General features: G+C 31.6%; 2 protein-coding genes across 2 annotated transcripts; both read left to right on the top strand.

The window, feature by feature from the left end:
• The first annotated feature begins 3,997 nt into the window (after positions 1 to 3,997).
• Positions 3,998 to 10,179, top strand: LOC114168819. The gene is made up of 11 exons (XM_028053779.1): positions 3,998 to 4,156; positions 4,242 to 4,333; positions 5,275 to 5,380; positions 5,505 to 5,603; positions 5,698 to 5,763; positions 5,861 to 5,977; positions 6,818 to 6,892; positions 7,381 to 7,483; positions 8,862 to 8,909; positions 9,440 to 9,561; positions 9,678 to 10,179. The coding sequence occupies exons 1-11, from the start codon at positions 4,091 to 4,093 to the stop codon at positions 9,777 to 9,779; spliced, it is 996 nt and encodes a 331-aa protein (XP_027909580.1). The 5' UTR covers positions 3,998 to 4,090; the 3' UTR covers positions 9,780 to 10,179.
• A 1,882-nt stretch (positions 10,180 to 12,061) lies between these two features.
• Positions 12,062 to 17,733, top strand: LOC114169819 (coatomer subunit alpha-2). Its single transcript, XM_028055139.1, has 4 exons — positions 12,062 to 12,315; positions 12,605 to 12,837; positions 13,650 to 14,144; positions 14,431 to 17,733. Exons 2-4 carry the CDS (start codon positions 12,630 to 12,632, stop codon positions 17,391 to 17,393), a joined length of 3,666 nt encoding a protein of 1,221 aa, XP_027910940.1. The 5' UTR covers positions 12,062 to 12,315; positions 12,605 to 12,629; the 3' UTR covers positions 17,394 to 17,733.
• The last annotated feature ends 2,203 nt before the right edge of the window (positions 17,734 to 19,936 follow it).

The raw sequence follows: 19,936 nt of genomic DNA, 5'->3' as shown, positions 1-19,936 counted from the left end.
CTTTTAAAAATAATTAAGAGTGGTTGTTGCAGAATTTGCTCCTCTTGAGTGCTACAATAATTGACCAAATGAAGACGCAGAATTAAGCAAATCTGAGAAGTGGAAGAATCAAAATGGGAAAGTAATTATATAAACTAAGTCGGCAAAGTAAACGACAGAAAACACTTTTTTCGATATGCAAAGTTCATGTCTATCATCTTGGAATTTAGATTTTTTTATTGTTTTTCTATAATACATTAATTATTTTTAATTTTAATATTTTAAAATATATTAAAAAATATTTAAAATATTAATACAATATATTTTTAACATTGAAATAAAAATAATAATAAAAATCAGTAAACAATATGAACTCATCGTCCAATTTCAGAATCTTTGAAACATGATATTAAAGGAGATATGCAGGTTTGGAAGAAGAAAAAGGTCGGCACAAGATAACAAACGAATATTTCTCTTTGATTCCTCACATGGATCACTTTTTCAACCACCTACAGTGTAGTGTCATCAAACTTTTTTTCAAATATTTTTCAAAAAAAATATATTTTAACTCATTTTTTTTATTCACTTAATTTATTATTTTAATTATTATTAAATTATTTATTTTAATTCTTTTTAATGATGTGGTATGATAATTTAATGGTAATTAAAGTGATAAGTTAAAAAAAAAAAGTTAAACTATCATGTCTTTTTCCAAAATATCTCGTGAGATTTTAGTTTTGAGTTTTATCTCGCGGTATAATCGTTTTTATACTTAAGATAGAAACCAAAACTTTAATACTGAAGAATTAAGTTATCCTGTTGTATGTTATTGGTTTGGACATGATTGAACTAAATATTATAATTTATTAGGACAACTTTGTTTAAGGCTTTGTTTTTTTGGAAGATGGATTTGGGATAGGATGAGAATGAATTTTAAGGAATTCTGGTGAAAAGAAAAATCAACCAGGGACACATAAAAATTGGATGGTACATGATAAAGATATTATGGTAATAATTACTTGAGAGGTGCAAAGATTTTTAACTACTTATTAATTGATTAAAGATTAAGAGAATTAGAAAGTAGATAACATATTGATAGTTACAAATTAATTTAGACCGTAATTCATAAAACTAATTATAGATTTGTATTAATAATGGAAACTATTTTACAAAATAGTGTTTAATTTAGTCAATACTAATTATTTTATTATTTAACTAATTATTTTATTATTTAAATTAGTTGTTATTTAATAATTTATTTTTGATAAAATTTACGAAAAATTGATAGACATAAACTCATATTAAGTTAGTTAAGTGTATATATATATATATATATATATATATATATATATATATATATATATATATATATATATATATATATATATATATATATATGTATGTATGTATATTTAGAAAGAAAATAAATATTAATAAAATAAAATAACAAGTATATCTTGTAACATATCTTTTATATCTCTCGTATTTTTACAATTTTTACATATTTTCATTCTCAATCCTTATATTCTCGACTCTCGTAATATTACGTATTGTAATTATATGACACTTAATATTTCATATTATAATATAATTCTTAAAACTTTATAAGTCTATGTTTGAATTAAGTTTGCATTAAATCTTCAAGATCAAAATAGATACTTAAAGGAATGTTTAATATATATATATATATATATATATATATATATATATATATATATATATATATATATATATATATATATATATATTTCTATTCCTCTATGTTTGAACTATTTATATAATTTCCCTATATAAAATTTTGTAAATTAATTGAAATATAATTTAACTTGTTTTCTTGTTTTCAATATATTTTTACATATTATGAAATATTTGTTCCAAGAGAAACTTTAAAATTATATATAAAAAAACATAATCTAAAGTTAGTTTTTTCATTAACTTGAGCTATATTAGCTTTCATAAGTTAATTTGAAACAAAATATTATATAACTTTTTTTTTATTAATTTATCAACAAATTTTAACATACCCGATTTTTTTTTCAAATATTATTATAAAAAAATACAATTTTAATAAAAATGTGTTGAAAGAAATATCTAATCTAGCATTTACTTAATGTGTGGATAATAGATATAAACATCGACCGAGTAGGCGAGATTTAGAACTTTGATTAATTTAGTATAATTTAAATTAATATTTCAAAATTTATATTCGACCGTTTAATTTATTGGATCAGTCGAATGTAGATTGTTGGCATGTATAATTTTAATAATAGATTATAATTTATATAGTTTTTTATTAAATTTAAAAAATATATTATACCAAAAATGAAATTTAAAATTGAACAACAAATTTATTAATATTAAAAAATAAATTTGATTCGGATTGGATATCCATAAAATTTTAATCCGTCATTCCATTTTCATTATCTATTTTACTCAATAGATTTTTTCTTCATCATGCATGTGATTCATTGGATGAGTGAAACAAGAACCCTATAAATGTTTTTGAATACGTTTGCATATTGGGAAGCAGCTTGGCCCTCGTCGAATTTGCTCCACGACTTGCAAATTTCACGGTTACACGATCTTATGGAACGTTTTAATGTAATGTGGCAACATGTTTCACTGACCTTAAGAATTTCTTCTTCCTATCGTCATCAGTATCTGTGTAAACAGCAACTTATGTATGGTTTAAAATTTTCTGAATTTTATTAAATAATATAATGTTATGATATGTCTAATTGTCTCATATAATTTAGAAAATGACATCAAATGCAATTTAAAATGTGCTTTTTTCTCTTAATTTTCATAAATGCTTTTCTAATCTCGATAATATTATTTAACGAATTTAAGTTCAAAATAAAAAATATCTTGAATTCATTACTCATATATATAGACGATATATATAGATAAATAAAGGTATATGTGAAAATGTAAATAGTGTTAAAACAAAGGATTAAATGTGTTTTTGTCCTTTATTTTCAATAAATTTTGAAATTAGTCTATCTCAAAATTTTTGACCAATTTAGTTTTTCATGATTTGAAATACGTGGATTTAGTCATTTTAATCAAATTTTGTTAATTTTATTTGGTATTTTAAGCGCGTTTCATAATAGTATTTGACTTAATATTAAAGTGAAAATGTGTCAACAGTATAAATAACTCAAATACAACTTGAAATGCATATGAAACATCAAATAAACCTAACAAAATTTGATTAAAAGAACTAAATTCACGTATTTCGAAAGATGAATGACTAAATTGGTCAAAATTTCGAAATGAATTAATTCTAAAATTCACTTAAAATTAAAGTTAAGGACAAAAACATATTTATTCCTAAAATAAATATACCTTTTAATCTGATTTGATTTAAAAGTTAAATTAGACATGTTCGAATTGCAAGATAGATTTAGTATATTTTTTTAAACAAATTCAAATTGAATTTTAGATTATCATACTGCTTTTATTATTATTTTTTGAAAAAAAAATTATGTAACATGATTTTGTATTTAAAGTAAGCTTTTTGGTTTAGGATTAAGTCAAATAATTCATAAAACAAATGAGTTGAATCAAAACGATGATAAATTCATGCAAAAGAGTGTCTATGTTTAAATGGAAAACTTGTTTTTGGTACTTTAAGTGTAGAACACACAGATGTTTTGAGAAAAGAGAGTTAAAAATACAATAATTAATTGTTTTTTTTGTCTTGATTTTGTATATTTTGAAGTCTGCGTATAATGATAATCAACGCTGGCAACAATGGGCCTGCAATGTTATTCATCAGAGTGGGCCTACGTCAAACTAACTTCGTGGGCTTCTGAAAGCGCTCGACTATTGCTTCTGGGGTTTTTCTTCCTGCACCCCTAACCTTTTTATAATTCCATTGCTACCCTTTTGGGTTTGCTTCTCATGGCCCATATTTCCTTGACCACAAAAGCAATTTTTGGGCCTACGAATTATTTTTGTATGGACAATAAAAAAATTAAATTTTAAAAATAAAAAATTTGGACAGGTAGTGAGTATATGGTTGTTATTTGGATGCGTAAAACTTTAAGCGTCCCTCGAGAGGTGTCTCTCTCTCCCGCCATTGAAGTAGCTATCTATCGTTCTGAGAATGAGAATACACGCATTTTGTGTCTCCGCTTCTTCTTCTATGCTTTCTCCTTTTCCTAGCCCTAAGGTACTTTTTTTCAAATTCGTGTTGATGTATTTACTCTATTTAGTTTAACCTCTATGTGCTTATCGTTAAATCGTCGTATCTGTAGGGTGCACTTCTGCAAGATTGGAAACTCCGGAACCATGCGTTAAGCTTGAGGCTCACGCCATTTCCTTGGAATTCGAGTTGCAGAAAGAGGAGGTAGTAGCTATTCGTGTTCGTTGTCACTGATCAGTGATTATTGTTCAATAACTATTATATCTATCTGTAGTAAAAAAAAGTGGATTGAATTGAACTTCTAAGAACTGCACTAGATTAAACTTTAAAAAACTAAGCTGTTTATAATTTTACATATTGAATTGTTTTAGTTGTTGTGTTTAATTGTACAATATCAAACAATAAAGCAAGATAAGCAATATCAAAACATTAAACGAGATGAATAAATTATGTCTATTTGAAAAAGTCAAAGTCGTTGACTATATATAGCAATGCAGTTCAACTTCATGATGAATTATCTTGGTCATTACTTCATATTTAAACCTGTTGCTACACCCAGAAGTGCAGAGACTGCGTAAAGAGTTTTAGAAAAAATGTCAGATTTGGTAACCTTAAAAGCCTGCAGTTTTTGGATTTAGTAGTAGCAAATTAGTAGATTTGCAATATTTTGAGTATTTTATCTAAAACATGTTCCTTGGTGTAATTAACTGTTTTGGGCACAATTCAATTCAATTAGTATGAAGTGTACTTGTATTAAAAGTGTTGACTTGAAGTTGAAAAATATTATTTTAAAATGCATTTCAGTTTAGATTAAAAAAATACTTCAGTTTGGTTTAAGAAACACTCAGTTCAAATATCTCAAATAAAGTTCACCAAATTTAGAAACAGTTTAGACCGATTTACTCATTTTTGTTTTTCAATTCGGTCTCATTCCTATATGATATTTTTTTCACATTAATTTAATTATCACCCAACTCAGTGCAGTTCAAAATTTTTGTCTACCCCTAATTGTATGATGTAACGTGAAGGTTTATTTTCACTCCTAATGTTGTATTCTAATTATATTTTACTATAATATATTCTAGTGTGTGATTAAGCTATTAAGAGTCAGAATTGTGAAATGGCGTGTTTGGATCTAAAAACAGGAGAACTTTCATATGTGCAGCCAATCAAGAACCCGAGGATGCTTTTAAGAAGACAGTTGAAATTGATAGGCTCATAGATACACTCAGAGAAGCTAATCCTCGCGAAGTAAGATTCATTCTAAGCAACTTTTATTGCTAAATTCTGATTCAGACTCATTTAATATTTTTATTGATTGGTTTTAGATAACACTTTTAACGGCATCCTTGTTGTTTTCCTTATTGGCAAACAGCTTCAGCAACTTGTTGTTGAAAATATTCTTGCTTTCAATCCTAGCTTTTGGGTTCGACTTGCTGCAAGGACTGATACTTGCAAGTCTGAGGATGATAAAGTACACTACTAATTTTCCAAAATATTTCTGTGGTAGTCTTTGTAGAGTTCTTTCTTTCATTACACTATTTTTTGTTTTTATTGTTGCTATACAGAAAGATTATGAAGAATTGGCTGCGTCGGTCATGAGTGTGGTGGATTGTGTGGTGCATAAGACTAATGTAACCCTCTCTCTTGACTGAACATTGTTAAACCGTTATTTGGTTATCTTTTAGCTTCTTCTGACAGTAATTTTGTTATCATGTGCATGCTTTGCAGGAGAAGATAGAGTCTTCTACCGATGTGTTGAAGGGAGTACTAAAACCTGTGATTGATGAGGAAGGAGAGATTCCATGGCCTCCTAGAGATCCTCAGGCCGTAACATTGATGGAAAAGGTGTGCTCTGTTTCTCGTTGATTTTAGCAAGACTAACCTACTTAACTGGAAGAGCTTTCTCATAAATTTTATACTATCCCCATGTGCCCCTCTCAGTTCCGTATGTGGTAAAGCAGGCCACAATACACAATTCATGTCATGTGTTAACATTAAGCTTAATTGGCGTATTTGCTTTTTAGTTGTTGCAAGGATTTCGGACTGCCTACCTTCATCGTAAAACCCAACATTATTCGCATTGTGTCTTGAGTCTTTCATTCACCTTCAGGTCTTGTAAAAACTGAATTTGATTATAATTTGGAGACCAAATGACTGATGACAATAATTAACTAGGTGATGTGTAAATAATTGTCTATATGCATGTTTGGATAAACTTCTCCATAATAACTTGAGGGAGAATAAAAAAAAAAACTTGTTCATAAATTAAAATTAACTTATGTATAAATTAAAATCATATTTTGAATTTGGAGAACTTTCACAAATTAACCTATGCCCGAGTTAATTTTAGTTTATGGAGAAACTCTTTCATTTTTTCATGTCATTTTTTTCTTGTAGAAATGATAAATAAATTTATCTGAAAAGACTCCATGTATTCGTCTACTCCCTTGTTAAATCAAGCTTAACTGAGATGAGCACCATATATTGATTTCGGAATCAAAAAGTAAACAAGATGTATGCTAAATTGTGATATTTATTATTGTTTCTGGGTTTCTTCCCTCATAATTTCTAAAGAGGAGCTTGCATTTTGGTAAGCTATTCCATTTGCTAGTAGATTGTTTTGGTTATTTGAAATTTTTTTCAGAAAATCCACTATAAATATAAATTTTAACTCCCAATCATTAGGAAATAAGTCAAAGGGAACAAGAAGGACAACTGGATGAAGGCTTCCTCGCTGAAGTTAATGCACAGCTACGACAAGTAAGTCTGTTTTTTTCTTTTACTGCTTTTTATTTAACTTTTTCAGTTGTCAATACTCAAAAAAACCTTCTACTCTAGTAACAAACGTTTGTCCAATCCTCACTGTCTGTGCTGTACTTATTCTGAAAACTTGCTGTGGTTACTTATATGTCAAAAAATGTACCAAGTGACCCTGAACAAATGTAATAAAAAGATACCAAGTGTATGCGGTATCAACAATTGGGATGATTGGTAAGGCTTACTAATTTTGGATATTAAACTGCTTATATTTCACAAGAATTTCTGTTTTGTGTGCATTCTTTTGGTGTATAGCTCAGATTTCTACTTAGCTTCCTGCTCTAGTAGGATATCGTTTAAGATATTTGCAAAGAATTGTTATGTTTGGTTGATGTGTATTTTGTATGTGATTCATACTTTTCCCCCTTTTTTCCGCTGCAATATTACATATAACAAATTGTTTGTTTGTTTATCATGCCTATAATGAGCAGGCAAAGGAAGATGGTGATAAGCCTGGGCTCGAGGCTATGTTGCAAAAGGTGTTGCAGCTCTATGCTTCCAAAGTTCTCTCAAAACGTAGTTATGCCATTAAAGGTATGTTTGTTGTTCATGTATTTTATTCAGAAAGTTTATTTCCAATGAGATGAGTATTTGCTTGTGAAATAATGACACCAATTAGTGTGTTAGTTCGCTGTTTATTTTTATTTAATTATTTTTGTATTCTAAATTTATGAGTACATTCACTTCGATGGACAAGATATAGAGAAATAGAAAAGGTGGGCAAAGTAACTTGAATAAATTAAGTTAAATGCAGGAATTTTCATTCTACTTGCAATGGTCAAACTTAATTAAATGCTTATTTTTTCTTTTAACATGATCATGGTTGAATTTTAGTTCTCTTTTTTTTTCTTCTCTTGTTTGTATATGATCTTTCTAAGTGCTACAATTTTTGTTTATTTTAGATCTGAATGGCCATTCTGAAAACTCTTCCCTGAATGAAGAAAGGGATGGGATAAAAATAAGCGTATTGACTGTTAATTGTGAGGTCCTAGAGGGAACAGAAGAAGGAGATAGCGTTTGGTTGGTTCATGTTATCGAAGAGTATATTACAAATTTAACAAAAGGCAAGAAGAATATAAGACAAAAGTAATACAAGTTTCCAAGTTTAAATATCTAGGATCAACATTGCAAAATGATGGGAAAATTAATAAGAATGTCACCTTTAGGATGGAAAAGGGATGTCTAAAAGGGAGAAAAGCATCACGAGTTATTTGTGATCTCAAAGTATCTATCAAAATTTAAGACATTCTATAGTATTGCTATGCATCTGGTTATACTATATGGTAGTGAATGTTGGGTTTTAAAGGGACAAGGGAAAAAATGAGAATGGCATAAATAAGAATGCATTTCCAGCTAAACAAGACAGAAGAATATGCAAAATGATTGTATACAAGGTGGTATTTGTGTGGCCCCGATTGAGGAAAAGATGACAAAAATTGGTTAAGGTAGGTTGGACACATACAAGAAAGGCTACTATGACACCTGTGCGTAGATTAGATTGCATGGTTTTTAGTTCACGAGGAGGTGGGAGGACGAAGATAAAGAAAGATATTGGAGGAATTTTTTCAGAGAAATTTCATGGTAAATTATATCTTTGTAAAATTTGATCTCTTACTCGAAGAATTTAACAATGAAAATATATGACGAGTGTTTGGTTGGACTGATTCATTTAGGAACTAGGATCAGGTTTACCGATGCATTGGGATGGCTCCCACGTAGTGAGATTTATTTTTTGTTATTGCAGCCATTGAGCTGCTATTTGATCACTATAATGTATCTCGTGCAAAATATCAGTTTCATCTTGAAATCTCGTCATCTTGTTGAATTCTTCCTTGTCAACATATCCGTGTGGGTTACCAGAAATGTGGGGCTTTTATGTCTAATTTGGAAGGTTGCTGTGTTCTTTTTGCAGGGAAGGAAGTGTTAAAGGACGAGCAGTTCCTTGAAACCATAATCCAAGGTGTCTTAGTTATCCGAATTTTTTATGTCGTAGAAAAGCATTCAATTGTAAATTTGATATCAGAGTTCTGTCCCTGCTTCTCAACAAAGAGTCGCTTCGTAATTTTCGAGTTTGGGTTTAATTTCACTTGTTTTTTTTATCCTCTTTAATTAAATGTTTTATGTGGTTTTTGATTTCTTTTTTCCAGAAATATCTTTTATTGATTGTTCATTTCACTTGGTTTAATAGCAAAAAAATGGCATTTGAAATGATGTTTCTTTTTTTATCGTAAATATAATTTCTTATTGGATGAAATAACATTATCTTAAAACCAATACATCTTGTGAATCTGATCCAGAATCATGGAAACTAGCTTATATGAAAGGGATTTTGGCAAACCTAATTAGTAAAACTTCAGTTTGTAATACTACTGATCGGTGGTTTATCTTTATTTCTGTTTATCTATTCAAGATTAATACTGTCACGTCTTTTATCTCCAACTACTGATACATAGCATGTTTCAATGATCAAACATTGTTTATCCCTTGCAGCTCCTGAACAAGAATGGAACAATATTTTGATCAATGGATTGACAATTGGTGCGGGGAATATTTCAGCAGAAGAGCTCTTCGCTGTCTTAAAGAAACGAATTGAACGCGTTTTGATTCGAACTGTGAGACAGAGCATTGTTTTCATTCGTACGGTTATTGTTTATTTTCCGTCCTCTACTTAACTGATGTTGTTCTTTGATTTGTCTTTGTTCTTTTTACTCACTGCTAAAAACCAAAGGAGGGAGGCTCTTACCGACAGCGCATTCTCACAGAGTACCTGAGAGGCATTGAAAAAAGAACAGAGGAGATTGTTCAAGCGCTTCAGGGGAAACCACAATAGCATTTTCTTCAAAACCTGAATTGGCCTTGCAGTTAGAATGTCATAAGCTAAAGTAATATTCTGCATGATGCTGGAAGTGATTTATTATTTGTGGAGCAGATTAAGCTGATACAATGAGCCGGGGAAATATAATCACATATCTTCAATCAGTAGCAATACTCACACGCATCGGAAGATTGGCTTTCAGAATAGTATCTGTCTACTTTCATATTCAGGTACAAGGTTAAGTAATATCTCCTGAGGCAAAATTTGGAACAAAATATACATATTTATTGTAATATTGGAAATTGGCAAAATTGTAAGTCTTTCTTGCTAAGTGTCTTAAGGACGGTTAAACAATTAATTAAATATTTAATTGTTTATTAACATAAGTATTAATCCATTTTGTGGTTTCAATTTTGTTAATGTTTTCTTTTTAGTTAGTTTTTGTTTCTATAACCTTAGGCACTTGCATATGGTTATTTATTGTCAACTTGAGGATATGCACCTAGAGTGAGTTGCAATTCGTTTTTGAGACAATGAAATTTGAAACATAAATATATAACATTATTATTAATGAAAAGTGTATTTTAAGAATTTTTAGCATGCAGTTTTTCTAAAGAATTACGGAGGATTTAGATCAAATTCACGTGAGTGGACAAATGGACAAACAATGGTAGGTTATATAAGGGGCTTAAATTTAAAATTTATATCCAATCATAAATAATTCAAGAATTAGTATAATAAGTGTTTAATACGAACGTAACTATCATAGTTTTTTAAGAAAGGAGGGATATTGATTGAAATATAAAATTGTGATAAATTGACTTTTGAAATGAATAAAATAGTTTTAAAGTGATAAATGATCAATTAATTTAGTGTTAAAATTACAATAGTCAATTTTTTTTTTATGTTCTTTAATCTATAAACAACCTTACGGCGTCCTTTGTGATCTAATGAAGAACGGTATATTGAATTTTTTTACTTACCTTCTTCGTATATTGTTAACCATAATTGTTGTAGAAATTTTGGTTTATTGATTGATAATTTTTGCTTAATTGAAGTATAAGCATAATTTAATTATATGATTAAATTTGAGTTTTCAAAACACCATGTTTATGAATTTATTAGGAAAGTTTATGCTATTTTATGTGTATTTATATTTTTACAATTTTATGTATTTTTTGAATAATTAATTAAAAAATATGAAAACTATACAGAGATGATGTTATTTGGTATATTTCCATTTTTTTAATGTTGATTCAATATTGAATTTGTGAAAGAGATGAGTGTTTTTTCTGAGAAGGGTATTCTATATATTTCTTCAAAATATATGGAATTTATAATAGAACGCTATTATTAAAGTGTTCTAAATCTTGGCATGCATCTTATTAATTATATACAATTTGAGTGTTGTATCAAGCTGGATGATTCTATGAGTTGGAAAAGCCACACTGAAGACTATATTTGCTATGACAAATGCATATCAATGTTTGGTGGACACATTCGTGTCAGCATAAATGTACTCATTTTTTTTTAATGAAACTGCACCTGAAATATATCTAGAGATGATTATAATATTTTTTACTAATACATTTTTCCTAAAAACATAATTATATTTATGTTACATTTTTTTAATATAAAAGAAGACTAATTACCACAAACTTATTTTAATTTATGACTCTTAGATTTCAAAATATGGTGCATTGCACAAGAATTTTGGCAAGTGGCTTCTAAGGAACGAAACATCCATCTCCTTCTACCTTTGTTTTCGTCAACTGTTGGGCATGATTCCGTTGTCAAATTAACACTTTTCTTGTTTCTACCACACTTCGCTTCAAATTTAAGCTAAAAAATAACTAATAGACAAATAATTCAGAATTTTCACTCATAATAAATTAATTTCTACTTTCAGTCAGTGTTTATTTGAGTTGAAAAAAAATTGTCATTGACCACCATTTACACTTGTCGTAACAGAACAAATGTTGAAATTCATAGATAAGTTTGTATTTGAATTACTCTATTTGTTTCTTTTAAAGATAAAACAGTTTCTATTTTTCTTAAGACCTTTTAAATGTTTTATAACAATTTATAAAAGACTAAAACTGATGTATTTTAGATAAAAGAAAATATAATCAATTTCATTAATTATAGAAAAACAAAAAAAAAGTACATATATAATTACAGTTGTAGTGGGATGAGTTAGTCTATTTTAGCAAAATATTAAAAAAATATTAATTCCCTGGAATTAACGGTTGATAAATATGTAATAAATGATGATGATGGCAGAAATGCAATAACAATGTAGCATTTGAAACTTCTGAAGGGTATGCTACACTACTTATAGAAATTTGATTCCGATCTCTCTCTTTCTCTTACTTTCTCTGTGTCTCTCGTTATTCTTTTTCTTCGTAAATTAACAAACATACCCAAAAACCATAGCCAGATCTCATCTGAAAAGAGAAGTGAATATTCTCGTTCTCCCTCATCTCTCATACATGCTTATCATCAGTCTTCTGTCGGTGAACTTGATCTCTTTGTTGTAATCAGATCTGAGGTAAATTCGCTCCACTTTTCAATTCCGCGTTGCATTACGAATCCACCGAGTAATGGTAATTCCGAAAAATGAGATTCGATTTTCGTTCTGATTAGTCGGAATCAGTGAGAATCTGTGGGGGCAATGTTAATTGTTAATTACTATATCTTGTAATGAAATTAGTGTCCGAGGTTGGTTCCATTTGAGGCGAGAGAAACGTTTTTCGTGTTTCGGAATGGGGATTGGGGTTTCGGGTTCTTATTGAGGCATTGGAAACTGGAGTTTATATCAATTTGATTGGATCGTGCAGAGACGGTGCTTGTGATCGAGGGAAGATGCTTACCAAGTTCGAGACCAAAAGTAATAGAGTGAAGGGACTCAGTTTCCACAGCAAGAGACCCTGGATCCTCGCGAGTCTTCACAGTGGCGTGATCCAGCTATGGGATTACCGAATGGGGACCCTTATTGACAGATTCGACGAGCATGATGGCCCGGTCAGAGGTGTTCATTTCCATAATTCTCAGCCCCTCTTTGTCTCTGGAGGTACCTTATTCACAACCATTCTTATGTTTTTGAATCTGTAATTTACTATCTTCAATTCTCCTTACACTGATTATACTCTGATCCGTTAGTTATATATCCTTCATTGTTGTTGGTCTGCTATATCTGAATGGGGACACTGTTTACATCCTCCTTATGTTTCTCTCTGTAATTTACTATCTCCAATTCCCCACATACTGCTTTTCTCTGATCTGTAAGTTGTGTATCCTTTCTTGTCATTGGTCTGCGCATATCTAAAATATTAGTGGCAAAATATTAGTTGCTACGGAGATACGTAAACTCCACTAAAATCCGGTTAAATCTTGCCGGTTTATGTAGATTTGTTTGTGTAAGAAGCATCTCTCTGTCTAGATCTGCCATGCTAAACGAATAAAAGTAGAATTGTGAGTGATGACTCATATTTGGGTGTCCGGCTGGAGAGGAATTTACTGCATTATATATAATGCTTCTTTTATTAGTTTATATCTCTTTGCTTGCCCCTGATTGATGAAACAAGATTATAACATGAGCAGTAAGAATGGGGGGATTTGCATATATGTTTTAGTGTAGTTGAAATGCTCTGGATCTGCAAATTAATAACTAGTATAAATCTGGCTTTTGAAAACAAAACGGTGCTGCATGGCATCTTGTTCTAATGGTGGGGTTCAATGTGATTTTCTGAAAGTTTCATTTGTCACTTGGACTGGAGAAGATTATGACGTGTTATGTACTTTGATAAAATAAATTATTGTTTTAGTAGAATGGGGAGGGGTTTGTACTTTATACAATTTGACTATTTTTTTTTCATGGGACAGGGGATGATTACAAGATTAAGGTTTGGAACTATAAGATGCATAGGTGTTTGTTCACTCTTTTGGGACACCTTGATTATATCCGCACTGTGCAATTTCATCATGAAAACCCATGGATTGTGAGTGCCAGTGATGATCAGACCATTCGCATTTGGAACTGGCAGTCACGGACCTGTATATCTGTTTTAACTGGGCACAATCATTATGTTATGTGTGCTACATTCCATCCAAAAGAGGATATTGTTGTGTCAGCCTCCCTTGATCAGACTGTTCGTGTTTGGGATATTGGTTCTCTCAAAAGGAAGGCTGGGCCTCCTGCAGATGACATTCTACGATTGAGTCAGATGAACACAGATCTTTTTGGAGGTGTTGATGCAGTTGTTAAGTATGTATTGGAAGGTCATGATCGGGGTGTCAACTGGGCTGCTTTTCATCCTACACTGCCTCTGATTGTCTCTGGAGCTGATGACCGACAAGTGAAACTTTGGAGGATGAATGGTAAATCTGAAACAAATATAATTACTTTATATTGTCCTAAATAGTAACTACCTAGGAATGTCAAAATCTTTCTATTCCAAATTTTTTACTGATGCTATTCTGATTGTTATGAATATTAACAAAACAGTGTTTGGACGAACTTTCTTGTATTGTTGGTAGCAATACCTTTCATACAGGACAGTACTTTCATGGATTAACTTTTTAGTGCTTAGTTATCCGAACCAAGTAGTGTATAGTATTTTTGTTGACCTTCTCTATGTCCCTAATATTTGTCACCTGTTTTCAGACACTAAGGCATGGGAAGTGGATACTTTGAGAGGGCACATGAATAATGTTTCATGTGTTATGTTCCATGCCAAACAGGACATCATTGTGTCAAATTCTGAGGATAAGAGTATTCGAGTATGGGATGCCACAAAGCGGACTGGAATACAAACTTTCCGCAGAGAGCATGATAGGTTTTGGATTCTTGCAACACATCCTGAAATGAATTTGTTGGCAGCTGGTCATGACAGTGGCATGATAGTCTTTAAGTTGGAGAGAGAAAGACCTGCTTTTGCAGTCAGCGGCGACTCACTATTCTATACCAAAGACCGATTCTTGCGTTTCTATGAATTCTCTTCACAGAGAGAGACACAAGTACTTACAATCAGACGACCTGGCTCTTCAACTCTGAATCAATGTCCAAAGACTCTTTCCTATAGTCCTTCTGAAAATGCAATTCTTCTCTGTTCAGACGTGGATGGAGGATCTTATGAATTGTATTGCATATCCAAAGATAGCACAAAGGACAGTTTTGGTAGGGGAGATATGCAAGATCCAAAGAAAGGTGTTGGAGGATCTGCAGTCTTTGTGGCTCGGAATAGATTTGCTGTCCTTGACAAAGGAAGCAACCAAGTTTCTGTAAAAAATCTGAAAAATGAGCTCGTGAAAAAGAGCGCCCTTCCAACTGCTGCAGATGCTATATTCTATGCTGGAACAGGCAACTTGGTATGTAGGTCGGAGGATAGGGTTTTTATATTTGATCTACAGCAGAGGATTGTTCTGGGTGATCTTCAGACCCCTTTTATAAAGTATGTAGTCTGGTCTAATGACATGGAAAATGTTGCTCTGCTCAGTAAACATGCGATTGTCATTGCTAGCAAGAAGCTTGTGCATCAATGCACCCTTCATGAGACAATCCGAGTAAAAAGTGGAGCCTGGGATGACAATGGCATTTTTATTTACACTACACTAAATCATATCAAATACTGCCTCCCCAATGGAGATAGTGGAATAATAAAGACACTGGATGTCCCCATCTATATCACAAAGGTTATTGGAAACACCATCTTTTGCTTGGGTCGGGATGGGAAAAACAAAGCTATAACTGTTGATGCAACAGAATACATCTTTAAGCTTTCCTTGTTGAAGAAAAAATATGACCATGTAATGAACATGATAAGGAATTCACAGCTTTGTGGGCAGGCTGTGATTGCATATCTACAACAGAAAGGGTTTCCTGAAGTTGCCCTCCATTTTGTTAAAGATGAGAGAATCAGATTCAATTTGGCTTTGGAGAGTGGCAACATTCAAATTGCTGTTGCATCAGCAACCGCAATTGATGAAAAAGATCACTGGTATCGATTAGGGGTAGAAGCTCTTCGACAAGGTAACTCTGGTATAGTAGAGTATGCATACCAGAGGACCAAAAATTTTGAGAGACTTTCATTCCTTTATCTCATTACTGGTAACGTGGACAAACTTTCAAAAATGTTGAAAATTGCTGAAGTGAAGAATGATGTGATGGGCCAGTTCCACAATGCCCTGTATATGGGTGACATAAGAGAGCGTGTCAAGATCTTGGAGAACGTGGGACATTTGCCTCTTGCTTACATCACTGCATCAGTGCATGGGCTACATGATGTTGCTGAAAGGCTTGCAGCTGAACTTGGCGATAACGTTCCATCTGTTCCCAAGGGAAAAGTGCAATCTCTCCTGATACCACCATCACCTGTGTTGTGTGGTGCTGATTGGCCCCTTCTCAGGGTCATGCGGGGAATATTTGACGGTGGGTTTCACAATACAGACAGAGATGCAGATGATGAAGAGTATGAGGCTGCTGATGGTGATTGGGGCGAGGAACTTGACATGGTTGATGTTGATGCATTACAAAATGGAGATGTTTCTGCTATTTTGGATGAAGTAGAAGTGGCTGAAGATGAAGACGAAGAAGGGGGATGGGACCTGGAAGATTTAGAGCTCCCCCCTGAAGCTGAAACACCAAAAGTTTCTGTCAGTTCACGATCTTCAGCTTTTGTGGCCCCAACACCTGGGATGGCCGTTAGCCAGATATGGATTCAGAGATCATCTCTTGCAGCTGATCATGTAGCTGCTGGCAATTTTGATACTGCGATGAGATTACTGAACAGGCAACTCGGGATAAGGAACTTTGTCCCCTTGAAATCTATGTTCCTAGATCTGCATACAGGCAGCCATTCCTATCTGCGTGCCTTTTCATCCGCACCGGTTGTACCAATTGCTGTTGAAAGAGGTTGGACTGAGTCATCCAGTCCAAATGTGAGAGGCCCACCGGCACTTCCTTTCAAACTGTCTCAATTAGATGAAAAACTCAAAGCTGGTTACAAGTCAACAACTGGTGGGAAATTTACCGATGCTCTTCGCACCTTTGTCAATATTCTTCACACCATTCCTTTGATTGTTGTTGAGTCAAGGAGGGAGGTTGATGATGTGAAAGAATTGATTGTCATAGTGAAAGAGTATGTTTTGGGGCTGCGGATGGAGCTAAAAAGAAGGGAAATTAAGGACAGTCCTGCACGCCAGCAAGAGCTTGCCGCTTATTTCACCCACTGCAATCTTCAAGTGCCTCACTTGAGGCTAGCTTTGCTGAATGCCATGACTGTCTGCTACAAGGCAAAGAACCTTTCCACAGCAGCTAACTTTGCCAGGAGGTTACTTGAGACCAATCCTACTGTTGAAAACCAAGCAAAGACCGCAAGGCAAGTGCTGGCAGCTGCAGAAAGAAATATGACTGATGCCTTACAATTGAACTATGATTTTCGGAACCCATTTGTAATTTGTGGGGCAACCTATGTGCCCATTTATCGTGGACAAAAGGATGTCTCTTGCCCCTATTGTACTTCCCGGTTTGTGCCAAGCCAGGAGGGAATACTATGTGCTGTGTGTGAGCTTTCGGTGGTAGGGGCGGACGCTTCTGGATTGCTCTGCTCTCCTTCCCAGATTCGTTGATTGCACTGCATCAGGAGCGGTTAATGAATTTTTGTTTCAGGTCAGTTTTCAACAGCAGATAAGAGTCCTATTGATCAATTAATATATTTTTCTGTAGAAACTAGAAGTAGTCAAAAGTTACTGTTTGAGTGAATTTCTGTCTTTCCTTTTTTCCATGGTTTCCCTTTATGATTTTTCCCCCTCGTCTAAGTACAAGAAGAAAGGGGACAAATTCTATTATTAATCTTTCGTGCATGTGAAGTTTTCTTGTATTATGTTGAATTAATTTTGTTAGTTTGAGTTGGAAAAAAGTAACATTTTGAGGCTTTAATAAACGCACTTATACCGTAATTCATGATTACTTTTTAAAATAACGACTTGTTTTGCTGTATAGACCATGTTTCCATTTTTCTGCATTTTTTAACTGCCCAATTGTCCACGATATATGGGTACTCCTCCTCCTGTTTAGGTTGGTGCTTGGAGCAATAAAGAGACCTGAATCACATTATAAAATATACTATTCTATTACATTATAACTTCTGTATCAAAACGTTTGTTATGATGTGATAAATCCTATTAAACGTTTACATGTCTTGAAAACTCGAAATTGCCTCAATCAACTGTTAATCCTATCTATTTTAATAAAAATAATGGGTTTTGTTCAAAAGTGATATGATCGATCTATTAATTGTATAATTCAAATTAATTAGTTGAATAAACAAAATAGTATGCTAACGACTTTAATATATAAACTATTGTTACGAAAGTCTTTTAATTGGAAAATAGCATAGAAGATACAAGTAAGTCTGCATTTGGGTTTTATTGGACCGTGGTTTTACTTCTGTCTTCTCTTAATTTCGTTCGATTTCACTTTATTTCATCACTTTCCCATTTTTTATTCATCCTTATTCAACGATACTTTTGAAGAATGGTGAGATTTTAATATATTTGATCTTTGTGTGTCGATTGTTTCGACCAAAATATCGTGTTAACATAAGAAAATGGTTTTAAATTCAATATTACATTCAAATGCTTTTGAGACAATAAATTATTTATAAACAAAACATAATAATTTAGTCAGTCGAAATGGAAGAGAACAAATATTGATTATTAATTTAGATTCCTTATTAATCATTCCTTTACTGCTTTGTGTTTTAAATTAATTTTCCAAGCAAAATGAATTTCTAGATTGAAAAAAAGTTTGACCTAACGTATTATTATTGAATATTTCCTCAAAGAAAAGAATAAATAGTTTGAGGGTTGAGCCGTCACAACACAACACACTGTTAACTTCGTTTTCTTGTTGTATAAGAAAAGGTAAAAAATGAGTGGGTGAATGAAAAAATCTGAATATCCCATAATATAAAACGGAATAAAATATATTGATTTAATAGATGCAACCATTTTTTTACCATGTATTGCACATAACATGTTTATTTACGAAAGTAAACTTTTTAAAAATTCTTTCTACTTTAAAAAAAAAATTAGCATAGTAAAATATTTGAAAAAGATTGCTAGATAAATAAAATATTAAGTACTCAATAATTTTATATTTTTTCAATTAAGTATGTCTTTTAATTCTTCAAATAACTAAATTAAGTGGTTGTTATTTGTCCCAGGTCTTTCTTGTTTGTTTCTGTGAATTATGTCATTAATATAAACAAAATATTATAATTAATGTAAACTAACGAGTGAATTTTATTAGTCTCATTTGTGTGTTGGATATAAAATTGGTTCTATCAATGGTACCGATAGAGACAAATTTTGATGCAGAAGTCATTTACGAACATGACAAATAGTGATAAAAATAATCATTATAGGTGAGAAAATGTGAAAGTCCTTGAAAACCATGAAGATCCAAGAATAATAAAAGTCAATCATTATTTTACATAATTTTACAATATCATGTTTCTATTAGTTACACCATTTCACGTCTTTTACATATCATGAAAGCAAATAAATAAAATAAAGCAAAATAACATATAAAATTCACTAAAAGTGTATAAAATTATTATAAATTTCAAAATTAAATAAATCTTATTACTAAAATTTACATATTTTCATTTGGAATCACGAGCTTTCCTTCTATATTTACCTTCTCCAGTAATAATTAAGAAATAGGTGGAAACCATTTATTTCCTTTATTTTCCTTCTTATGAAGCTAAATTAGAAAGATCGCTTATAATAAAATTATTATTTACAATAAAAGTTAAATTACATCATTTTTATTATTTACAGTATAAAATTAAATAAACAAACAAATAAACTCTTGTACCAAACGTGATTAATATCACGTATCTCACCCAGACTCACATACTACGTGTCATAATAATAATAATAATAATAATAATAATAATAATATATTATTATTATGATTATTATTATTATAATTATGTTATGACAAGACATTCACACTCCTTAAAAAAAAATATTGTTTTTTTTTTATCTCTAAACGCGCATTTAAATTTTTATTTTTTTCAACAATTCATTTCGTACGTTATTCCACACCATTTTTTTACATGACGATAAGAGGCATGGGTGAGTGGCGAGCACAACACGTAACT

This window comes from Vigna unguiculata, chromosome 11, assembly GCF_004118075.2.
Source record: "Vigna unguiculata cultivar IT97K-499-35 chromosome 11, ASM411807v1, whole genome shotgun sequence".
NCBI lineage: Eukaryota > Viridiplantae > Streptophyta > Magnoliopsida > Fabales > Fabaceae > Vigna > Vigna unguiculata.
The sequence above is the reverse complement of the archived record's forward strand: the minus strand, read 5'-3'. Positions and strand labels throughout refer to the sequence as shown.

Coding starts and splice junctions, on each gene's coding strand:
- LOC114168819 (XM_028053779.1), top strand. CDS start 4,091: ATGAGAATACACGCATTTTGTGTCTCCGCTTCTTCTTCTATGCTTTCT. Junction 4,334..5,274: donor TCGAGTTGCAGAAAGAGGAG/GTAGTAGCTATT, acceptor ATCTAAAAACAG/GAGAACTTTCATATGTGCAG. Junction 5,764..5,860: donor GTGTGGTGCATAAGACTAAT/GTAACCCTCTCT, acceptor CATGCTTTGCAG/GAGAAGATAGAGTCTTCTAC.
- LOC114169819 (XM_028055139.1), top strand. CDS start 12,630: ATGCTTACCAAGTTCGAGACCAAAAGTAATAGAGTGAAGGGACTCAGT. Junction 12,838..13,649: donor GCCCCTCTTTGTCTCTGGAG/GTACCTTATTCA, acceptor TTCATGGGACAG/GGGATGATTACAAGATTAAG. Junction 14,145..14,430: donor GAAACTTTGGAGGATGAATG/GTAAATCTGAAA, acceptor ACCTGTTTTCAG/ACACTAAGGCATGGGAAGTG.